The sequence below is a fragment of the Phalacrocorax carbo genome, chromosome 6, assembly GCF_963921805.1.
Source record: "Phalacrocorax carbo chromosome 6, bPhaCar2.1, whole genome shotgun sequence".
Taxonomy (NCBI): Eukaryota; Metazoa; Chordata; class Aves; order Suliformes; family Phalacrocoracidae; genus Phalacrocorax; species Phalacrocorax carbo.
Genome location: NC_087518.1, coordinates 34,127,944 through 34,139,095, shown reverse-complemented (window position 1 = coordinate 34,139,095; position 11,152 = coordinate 34,127,944). Strand labels below are relative to the sequence as shown.

The 11,152-nt window shown below is 42.9% G+C and overlaps 1 protein-coding gene across 1 annotated transcript; it reads left to right on the top strand.

Moving 5' to 3' along the window:
- The first annotated feature begins 1,713 nt into the window (after positions 1-1,713).
- Positions 1,714-8,984, top strand: SELE (selectin E). Its single transcript, XM_064454576.1, has 12 exons — positions 1,714-1,867; positions 2,152-2,225; positions 2,667-3,053; positions 3,829-3,936; positions 4,067-4,252; positions 4,872-5,057; positions 5,165-5,350; positions 5,630-5,815; positions 6,807-6,914; positions 7,356-7,377; positions 7,488-7,560; positions 7,912-8,984. The coding sequence occupies exons 2-11, from the start codon at positions 2,189-2,191 to the stop codon at positions 7,543-7,545; spliced, it is 1,464 nt and encodes a 487-aa protein (XP_064310646.1). The 5' UTR covers positions 1,714-1,867; positions 2,152-2,188; the 3' UTR covers positions 7,546-7,560; positions 7,912-8,984.
- Positions 8,985-11,152: the final 2,168 nt, after the last annotated feature.

Genomic DNA, 11,152 nt, shown 5'->3' with positions numbered 1-11,152 from the left:
TTTTTAATCCTTAATCTATTCAGTAACTGACTTTGATGTGCTTTCTAGGTCTTTGTTACAATTCCTAGTGAACTCTTCTATTTTGTTAGTAACTGAGGCTGTTTTAGAATATACTCTCTACTCTGTCCTCTTTTATGTGATGTATTCCTTTGATGAGCAGAAATCTATTAAGGTATGGCTTCTTGACAAATATTTCTTTGTGAAAAAATTGGGAATTGATACCAGTTGAGATCTTAGCTTGGGATCCAGGATCCACTGCTTTTTATTCTCTAATAGGCTGAGGCTCCAAAATGAGAGCTCCAACATGCACTGTGTAAGCTGTAACTATGCTTTACAGATATGAAGTAGGTGCTACCCTATGTCCTCCTGTCACTGGCAACCCTTGTTGAGTCCTTTGAATGTTAGGCCTTGTTAAACCTCACCCCATAATGATGAATCTTTATGTCTGGGATACCGATTTGGCAACTAGACTGTCTGGTGGAGTCTCCATAGTAAGTGCCTGAGGGGACATGGAACAAGGGGTGGGGTGACATGGCTGATCAGGGTGCAAGGGAATAATACCACTTTGTATTGACTAGGGTTGGGTGCCCTGGGGAACGTGGACTCCACAAGAAGCTTCTAGTGTTGTTCCTTTGCAGAGGGTTGACAACTGAGCTAGTGTGTCTATTACTGGTGCTTCCCATTCCCTACTTATAGCCCTCAACAGTACTTGTGAGACCTCCTGTAACAGAGGTGAGAAGGGTGCTACAGTGAGAATATCCAAAACTACTGTTGTACAATGCGTGGCAAGTCACTCATCACTGAAGAGGCATGCACGTGAAGGTGCGCATGGGGATTAAGGAGTGGAGTGTAGTGGTGCAGCCAGAAGACTGTTCTGCAAGGAGTCAGTGATCCTCATGCTTACTGCCTTCTCAAATAGCCAGGTGCAATGTGAATAGCCTATGATCGCTAACCAACCTGCTGTAGCAGTGTCCATGATTACTCAGGTATGTGTCTCCATACCATGGACACCATGTGACTGCTCTTTGTAGTAGTAGAATTAATCAGGGTATGCACAATAAATGTGCATGGATTCCGTATGAGACCAGTGTATTGTCCACCTGAAATATTAGATGCACCTGTTCAGGAATTGTAACTCTATTGAGGTAAGGGTATTGGAGCATACTGTCCAAGGGACTCTTCAAAGCTAAGTCCACATTCCAAGCTTGTCTGCTATGAGTGACTGATGAATCTGTATCATGGGCAAGACTCTAGAAGAGTACTAGCAATCCTTGGGCTGGCAAACCTTACCACAAATGAGAACTCTGCACAGTGTGCTGTGATCCACAGGGAAGAGCTTGTCCAGTGCTGCAGTTTCTATCTTTTACTCAAACTTAGTTAACCAGCTTTGAGTGCTGGTGCCTGTCTTATAGAGATCCCAAAAGAACCGGCACCTCCTTGGTGCATAACATTATGCTATGTGGAAAGTTGGAATCTGCTTATTCATGCAACTAACTCAAACTAACTATCTTGCTCCTTCCTGATATCCTGGAATTGTGTGTTTATGTCAGTAAAACTATGTCGCGCAGGACTTGGCAGTTTGTCAGCACGGTCCTTCAGAGGGTTGATTTGACATCAGACTTAATGTGTGGGAGGGCCAAATCCTGGGATTTTCCAAGAATTTTTTTTTCCACACGACATTTCCCATCTCATGGAGGACAGGCCAGTTGAGAGAATAAAAGGCCGTAGTAAAGGCAGGTATTACACAGTCCAGACACTTGGAGCTGAACTTGATCTTCAAGTCCCTATTCAGCAACTTAGCAACAGAAAGCAGTCACTGAGAAATATTGCAGAGGACTTTTGCCACCTGCCACCACAACTGCAACCTGTGAGTATAAATGGAGTGTGTTATTCTGTTTCATTGCTCAGCTAAAGGAAAACTGGACAGATGGAATTCTGTGTTGGTGTTCATTAAAAGCTGTTTACATTTAAAAGCTATCTTGATATTAAGAACTGTTTAATATTAATAATTTCCTAAAAATGGAAATCTTATTTAAATCTTTAGAATAATTGTTAAAAAGTATGTGGAAAAGATTGCATAGATAGTGTTTTATATTGAATTGTAAAAAGTATTTGCTCTTTACAAACATTTTTTCCTTTGATCTTTCATAGCTGTCTGCTTGAAAGAGAAGAGAAAACTCCCAGAAAAATGATTTGCTTGTGGTTCCTATCTCTTGTTGCTTATGGTAAGTGTGTATGTCTCTGTGTAGAAAACTAATTGGATGGTAGTATTAGTGTGCCTGTTCTGTTTGAGCTCAGAATTAAACAGAATTTTTGAACCTGACCTAATTAGCTTGAGGCTAGGTTCACATTGAAGAATCTCTAGCTGCAATGGCATGTTTCCTTGCTTGTCTGTCAAATACATAATTGGCTCCTATAGGTTGCTATGACGTCTACAAAGCTTTCTGTGATCGGACATAGTTTCACAGGCTGAAGTCCCTGTACGTGATGCTGACATGCATGTTTTGAAGCTTGCCAGTTAATTGTTTATAAATAATTGCCACTACTTTTTATGCAGTTTCAGACATTGGCAAGTTTGCAATATTTATAGAGCTTTACATACCCTCTTCTAGAGAGGGAGGAGGGAAAAAGTCAGGCACCAATTTTTTGATGTCTTTTCATTCTAGGACTTACAATACTACAGGGGGTGAATTGTTGGACATACCATTATTCAGACAGAAACATGACCTACAGGGAAGCAGAGTTGTGGTGCAGAGAGAGGTATACACACATGGTTGCCATTCAGAATAAGGAGGAAATCAACTATCTCAATAAGTTCTTACCCTTCAATCCGGGTTACTACTGGATTGGAATCAGAAAAATTAACGAGGTATGGACCTGGATTGGAACTAACAAAGAACTGACAGAAGAGGCAAAAAATTGGGCTTCTGGTGAGCCAAATGGCAACGGGAACAACGAGGACTGTGTTGAAATCTACATCAAAAGAGGGAAGGATGATGGCAAATGGAATGATGAGCAGTGTGACAAAAAGAAAGTTGCCTTGTGCTTCACAGGTATGGTATGATAAAGGCCATTTTAGTGTGTCCCTGTGGAGATGAGATGTTGGGTGGGATGAGTTGTTTAACCTAGTGTTACGTATTAACTACCTGACCCTGTAAGCACTTATACACTTATCTTACAGGGCTGAGGTTGTTCTTGTTATAAGAGCTGGATTGATCTCACTTACCTTCTAGCTCCCAGAATATTTTACATCTTTTATGAGCAATTCAGCAGACATTCTCTATAATCAGTGGAGACGAACAGGCTTTTCCAGATGGTGACTTTCATCTTACTATCAAGTGGGTGTCTCAGCTAGATAAGAATGACACTTCTGGAAGCATCTGTCTACTGACTATAGACCACTGGATGAGATTAGACACTTTGTGTAGAGGTGGCTAAGGCTAGGTCAAAAAAAAAAAAAGCAAGTCAAGTATCAGCCAAATTAGAGCCATGGTGGGTTAATGAAGAATGTGCCTGTTGAGGATTTCTACCTACCCCATAGTATATTGTTCCTTTTGCATGTTAAATATTGCTAATATCTACATGAAAACAAGTGGTCATGGAGTTTCCCTCCAGTAGAATCCTTTCACAGTGAGCTAGTCTGTCAAAGGTGTTGATTTCTTAAATGCTTCTGTGAAATGACAGGGTTACCTTATGTACCAAACACCCTGCTTTTCTTTTGCTATATACAGTGCTGTTTAGTGCCAGAAAGATAAACAAAGCACTGGCCAGGTTTCATTAGTGGCCATTGCTGATTCTTTTATAATTTGCTGTATTTTTTTTTTATAGCTTCTTGCAACCCATCTCTCTGCAGTGGCCGTGGAGAATGCATAGAGACTATTAACAATCACACCTGCCATTGTAACCCTGGATTCTATGGGCCTGAATGCGAGTTTGGTAAGATTACTCCTTCCTCCTTTTCAGCTAGGGTGATATTCATGCTAGCTAGTATTCAGTTTGTCTGGCTTGTTGATTTACCTGCTCAGCCAATGAAACTGACTGTGTACTTTCTTGTGTTTCTTTGAAGTTGAGAGTTGTGATCCACTAAATAAACCTGATCATGGGAGCCTCGAGTGCAGCCACCCATTGGAGAGCTTCAGCTACAACTCGTCCTGCACAGTTCAGTGTGAGGAAGGCTATGAACTGACTGCATTGGAATCTATATACTGTACCTCTTCTGGGGTCTGGTCTGCCCCCCTTGCAGCGTGCAAAGGTGAGCTTCTCCAGCAGTGATAGATGAGCTTTCTACATTGTACATAGCTCTGTAAACTTCAGTGTTTCTCTGCCAGTAGGTACAAATTGAAGTTCTGGCCCATTCTTTTGTGATTAATTATGTGGTGAAGGTGCTATTTTATTGCAGCACACAGGTCTCTGTTTCTGAAGAGATTAAATGGGCAGGAAGAATGTTCTGGCCCTGATCTAGATTTCCTTGTGGGGAACAGGGAATGGAGATGATCTAGCCGTGAGACTGCTCACAACAGGCCAGTTACTCCTCACTGTAGGAATTATGTTTTGAGGTGTTCAGCTTAGAATAAGCTACTGTTTGAAGCAAATAAAAGCATCAAACATCACCAAGCAGCAGTCAAAATGGGAAAATTTTGGATGTAACTAGTTGCTGTAATGAGCTGCAGATGAATTTACAGCCTTGCCTTAAGAGTCAGTCTTCCATTTTGAGATCTTTTCCACTCCTATCTGCTTTCTGAAATGGCAGCATAGTAGATCTCCTTTCTAAATCTGCTTCCATTTAGGGGATATGCTGCTTCAGGAAAGAAAAAAAATCTTTTTGTGGTTTGTTCCAAGCTAAGCTCTCTGCTGTCTCTTATGCTTTTCAGCTGTGACCTGTCCTGCCTTAGAGATGCCTGCTCATGGTGCTGTGAACTGCTCCCATCCCTCTGTGGAGCTCAGCTGGGGTACCACCTGTGAGTTCACCTGTGAGGAAGGATTTACCCTGACAGGACCAGCCACACTGCAGTGTGGGTCTTCTGGGGCCTGGGACAGGCAGCAGCCGTCCTGTGCAGGTACCTTTCCTTATCCCTGCTCACCCAAGTACTTGGGGTTGTCAGCATTGGCATGTTGAATCCCTGAGGCATCTGTGCTGACTGCTGTTGTGATCTGTGTGTTGCAGCTGTGAGGTGTGAGGCTGTAACATGGCCAGAAGAAGGCTTTGTGACCTGTGACCACGCTCCTGCAGATCTTACCTATCGCTCACATTGTGATTTCCGCTGCAGCGAGGGCTACGTTCTGGATGGCCCATCCAGCATTGAGTGCACAGCACAGGGACAGTGGTCAGAGCCAGTACCAAAATGCAAAGGTAAGACTTCCTGGGTTGGAAAATACAGTTTTCTCGTCACTGGACAGCACACTGAAATCTGCATTCCTATAGGGTCCTGGCTGCAAACTAAACTCTGTGCTGCCTCTCATGTTTTCAGCTGTGACTTGCTCTGCCTTAGAAATGCCTGCTCATGGCTCTGTGAACTACTCCCATCCCCAAAGTCAATTTCAAAATACATGTGCATCTACTAGTGCAAGAAAGAGGACCAAAGGCAGGAAAGTCCTTAATGACTCTTAACCATTTCTTTTTGTATTTCAGTTGTACAGTGTGAACCACTGAGCTCTCCTGAGAAAGGCTCTATGGATTGCTTACATGGTGCTGGGAACTTCACATACAACACAGTCTGCTACTTCAGCTGTCTAGAAGGACGGAGGCTCAATGGTTCTCATGTTCTTGAGTGTAGTCATTCAGGAAACTGGAGCGCTAGTCTGCCCACATGTGAAGGTATTTGACCTGTGACCAACCAGAGGGAGGGGGCACTGGGGTTTCTCGTCAAATGAGGTATGGAAGGGTGGAGGAGGTAACACCAGCCAGTGAGCTAGAACTTCTAGCGAACCCTATGAATTAAAAAGCCCAACAAAATCTCTCAGTATGTTGTTTGAAAATAGAAGGGGGGAAAATTCCTAAAAGGTCTTGATGAAAAAATGTTGATTTTTTTTTTTTATCCAAACACAAAAGCCACAACCTGATTTCTGGTTGGTTTGTTTGGTTTTTAATTAAAATACTTCTCATGTTGAGCTTTTTCTGTATGAATAAAGAAAAAAAGGTTTCTCGAAAAATAGAACCTTGTGGGGAAACCTGCATTCATAAATCTGTTTCTCAGTGGAAAAGTTTATAGATTTGTTAATTTGGTGTGATAGTTTCTTGGGTAAGCTCCTCGGCCAAAAGACCTCACAGAGCTTTGCTGTCAACTTTACAGGACAGCAATCTCAGCCTTGCCTTCCCATTCAAGGCAGTAAGAGCTCTGTCCCTGTCCTCAGTGGGAACACACTTGCCCTGCTTGAAATGCTTTTGCATTTCCTAAAAGCTAAACTCCACTTTATTTGCTTGAGCAGAATTTAAATCCTTGAATAATTTCATCGATCTCAATAGGATTGCTCAAAGAGAAAGACAGCAGAGTGGAAATTAAAACACAAACTGAAACATGAAAAATAAAAGATGAGCATAAATTGTCATGGGAGGCTAGAGGTTAGACAGACCCTGATATAGCTAGCTTGTTGCCTTGCCATTGCTTTGGCGATGGGTGGGATAATTTTTAGTATGCAGCTTTTTACCTTGTGTACAGGATGTGTTGTGTCTCAGCAAGAGAAAACTTAGGGGTTACAAGCTGCAATTCTGGCTCCTCTTGAAGAGCACAGGGAAGAGGAGGAAGTAGAGAGGGCTTCAAAGACTTCGCATGACTCTTGATCTCACGGAAACTTTTTCATCCTATCAGCTTCTGAACAAGTCAGCTATGTCTCTGTGGGCATAGCAGCCACAAGTGCCTCCCTGTTGTCCACAGCATCATTCCTCCTTTGGCTTGCAAGACGTTTCCGAAGAAAAGGTGAGCAATTGGATTGGGTCTGTCCTGAAAAATTTTCAGTGGAGAAAAAAACACCCCACCTCCAAACCCCAATACCTTGCTTTATGAAAAGTGAAAATTCACGTACTTAAACAAATTCCAAAATTATTTTCAAGAAGCCTCCATGTTTGGCTCTTGGATTAATATATAAAAACAAAAAGTAGTAAAAACCAAATGTTTAGAAAACAAGAATTAGAAATAAAAAGCAAAATTCTATTCATCAGTAATTACTGCCAGGGAAAGTGAACAGGAATGTGAGACGGGGCTAATGACAACACTGTAATAAATGCCTGTGAGATTTGTTGCTAGATAATGGCTTTTTATCAGATATTCAGAAATTAGAGGTTTTTTAGCAGAAGAAAAAGTTTGCATGAGGGGGCTTTTATCTTGAAATGCTAATAACTTTTCTTATTCTTCTTGCAGCAAAGAAATTTACTCCTTCCAGGTAAGTTGTGTCTCAAAAAGCAGCATGAAAAACACTGCAATCACTTTGCTAAAATCCATTTGATATAAACCAGTTGTCATTAAAGTACTTCTCATTTCTGTTTTCTATAGTAGCTGCCAGAGCCTAACCATCGAAGGTAGCTTCCAAAGTGCTGCCCAGAATGTCTAACTCCAGCTGTTTCAGGTAAGCATATGAGAGAGCTGCGCTCACAAATTCTCTTCCTTTTATTCACACAAGCATTCAGAGCTGTTAATTGCTATACAGTTGCTGAAATAGCAGTATGTTCTTTGGGGTACCTAATATGCATCTTGGCATTGCATGGAAGTTCCTAAAAATACCATTTTATTGCTTTAGAAATGGTTATTCAGTTCCTTAAGGATGATTGTGCTTAGCATTCTGTCCAGCTGCGTAAAGTATTAGGAACACTTCTGTGCATTTTTGCTACCTGCTGCATACAAAATTCCTCTGAAATGAGAGCAAATACAAATCTATGCCAATTTTCCAATTTTTAGAGGAATTTTGCTCTCTCTGCAGGAATTGAAGCCATCTTTACTTTTGACTCGGAGATACCTGGAGAATGAAACTGCACCCAAATCAGCAGCTGCCCAGATGTTTTTACCTCTTGCTGACAAGACGATTGACCTTGTGTACTGCTCAGAAATTTTGAACTCAAGCTGTCTGGTGTTTCCATTTAAGACAAGCAGAGAGTAAAACTCTGTCCTTCTGGCAGAATGCTGTCTATATTCAGTCATGTAGTTATCATAACTGGGAGCTTGCCATCTCTTGTCCAGATGGTGAACAAATAGTAAGCTACTGCCTAAAGAGGAGGCTGGTTTCTCCTCTGGTCTACTCCAAAGGTACCTTGGTGAGGTGAAGACATGCATTATTTCACATCACTTACTACACTGCTGGAGATGTCTTCTCTGGAGATGTATGGGTAATACTTGCAGAAACAGAATAATCGGGATGAAAAAATACTCATTGAATAGCCTTGAAACCATTGATCTGGTTTATAGTTGAAGTCAGTTTATTTTAAAAGGATGTCCCAATCAATAAATATGCCTGTAGTGATATGGGCAATTATTTGGGTTTCTGCTGCATGTCCCAGCAAGCTTAGGGACTTCAAACTTTTTTTGTTGTTGTAATAGCACTAGGAATCGTAGTGCCTATACTAGGTACTTCAGTTTCTGAATGCAGCAAGTAGATCTAAAATGATCTCATCCCTGTGGGATTATGTACTGTAATACAGATGTATCACAAATATTTAATTGTGTAATTTTTACTGTGGATATTTCTTGCTGTTAACTGTAAATGTATTGTAAAATAGCTGTTCCTGAGTAGGTCTGTGGCCATTCATCTGGTCCCAGGTAATTTTAAAATGATTCAGAGGTGTTTGTAGGGATTTAATGCCAGTACACTATTTACAAATAAAATGGAAGCCTGAGATTTGTATGTATGTATATTGCAACTATGATTTATTAAGCTGTTTAAGGACTTCAAATGAGAATGTTTTTCTTAGTAAGTTATATTTAAGTTATAAATTAAGAATCTCTGAATTAGAATCTGATATGTATTGTCCTATTTGTAACAGTATTTACTAAAATGTTTAAAATGTAATGCTCCCTTTTTGGAAATGTACATCATTTAAATTATTTAGGTCAGCTCTGTGGGATACGGCTTCAGCAGCAGAATGTGAGGGGTTGGGGGAAGACTAGCTGAACAGCAAGGCTGTCCCTTATTTCGCCTTCCGTTTTCATAGCAGTCAAGGAAAGAGTAGCCAGCAGATGGCACTGACTGCCTGGGAGCTAGCACAGCCAGAGCTGGACCCCAAACCAGCGTCCCCAGTCCTGAAAGGAAGGAAGAAGGCTCAGCTATGTGTCTGGTAAAGCAGGTGCCTGGACCCCAGCACTGGGCTTTGAGAGGGGCATGCTCAGGAGAAGAGGAAAGCAGTAAGAGAAACGAGTAGGTGACCTTGGTGCATGGTTAACAGCACAAACCCCTCAGCCCATGCAGGTCTTTTGCAGCCCTTTCTGCTGGGAAGCTAGCTGAGTGCTGGGAGACCATGGGCTAACAGGTGAAAGCACAGCTCTGGGGATTAGTGATGACTGCTGTCTAGGGACCTCCACTGCCACCCTGGCTTGGACTGTAGCCAAAGGCTCTGCCATGGGCTAGTGCTGGCCAGGTGCCAGTGACAGCTGGACACTGCTGTGGCCACCCTTCCCCAACCCCTGACATAGCCACCGTGCAGTTTCCTTGGCTCTCCATAGCTGCTGCCAGCAGCCGTGAGATGCATTCCTGCCCTAGGCAAGGCTCAAGAGAAGCCATCAGGCCTGTGAGCAAGGGAGTCAATTAAGGGGTGCTGCGCCACAGTGGATGGGGCCAATTGCTGTTTATCCCAAACTGATTAGCGAAATGAGAGGCTGTCAGCGCTTCCCCCGCCTTGACAAGGTGGGGCCCAACCGTGTGAGCAGATGTAGAGCAGTAATCCTTCAGGTTCCCTGAGGGGACGTAGAGATTAGCCTGAAACGCCCTGCTCTGAATCCCTGCAGGAGCTGTTTTGAGAGCTAAACCACCACATGGGTCCCCCAGCCTGCCCTTGTTGTTGTCCTCTACATGCATGGCCCTGTAGCATCCTCTGGAGATCACTGCTCAGGCCAGCATGGCTCCTACCCTGCTGCAGTCAACACAGCCCAGCTTCTCCTTTCCCAGGAGTTGACCAGAGCTGGTGCTTCTAGCATCTTTCCTGGGGATCTTACAGGAGCTTTATTGCCAGAAAAGAGACTATAAAATTATCCCCTCTTTCTCCAAACCTTCATCCCATGTGACTTCCAGAGGCAGCAGGTGTGAGACCACATTTCAGTGGGATTAGTCCATCTCTCCCATATATCCCAAAGGCCAGACAGAGACTCCCTGAAAGTGATCCCCTTCCTTCCAGTGACTTACAGGTTACATCTATCCTCATAACTAATGTTAGTCTAGGGCACAGGCAAAACCCTAGCCTGCGCCTGTCCAAGTCACTTGATTCTTGATCCTCTCCTGGCACTGGTTTTTCCTGCTTCAGGATATGAATTACCAGGTATGATGTCATGGTGTGCCCAACCCTTTAAGGACCTTCAGGAAGTCATTTTATTTGCAGTGGATGTGTCTCTGTCACAGTGCCTGTGAACACAGCTCTTCTGTTTGCTATCTGTATAGTTCCCGTGCTGGCAAGAATGGCCATGGGAATGCTTACTGTCATTTAGTTAATGCTGCTGTCATTTATTTAACACCATTGTGTTGCTCCTCTATATGGTGCAGTGCTGTGCAACCACCGAAGGGCCACGGGGTCTTTGCTGGAGGGACTTACTTTATTTCCTGTTGTCCCATATCCCTTAAATTTCTCAGCTCTCCCTGAGCCTGTAGCATTGTTCAGAACGGGATCCATGTTTTGCCTGGCAACTTATTTTGGAGCAGATGTCTGCTTGTGCCATGACCTATGGAAGCTGTGAAGGTGACATTAATTGGGAGGCACGCATGTCCCTTCACAGCTCTATGTGTTTGCTGCTTGGCAAGGGGATGGTTTTTGTGGCATAACTTAACACATTCCTGATGAACCAAGCTACCCGGGTGGCTTTAGCTTTTTACATTTGCAGTCCAACAGAAGAGGACTTAGAAACAAAATCTGACTTAAAGTCTCAAACAGACAGGTAGTGTTTGGTTTGGGGTAGGTGTCTCTGTGGCCCATGGTGATATGGACAGTATAAGCCCTGCCTGGATTGGGTTTGTGCCTTCTGTT

Excerpts from the sequence above, each read along its gene's own strand:
- SELE (XM_064454576.1), top strand. The coding sequence starts at position 2,189 with ATGATTTGCTTGTGGTTCCTATCTCTTGTTGCTTATG. Across the intron at positions 2,226-2,666 it reads CCTATCTCTTGTTGCTTATG|GACTTACAATACTACAGGGG; the intron begins GTAAGTGTGTAT and ends TTTTCATTCTAG. Across the intron at positions 5,058-5,164 it reads GCAGCAGCCGTCCTGTGCAG|CTGTGAGGTGTGAGGCTGTA; the intron begins GTACCTTTCCTT and ends TGTGTGTTGCAG.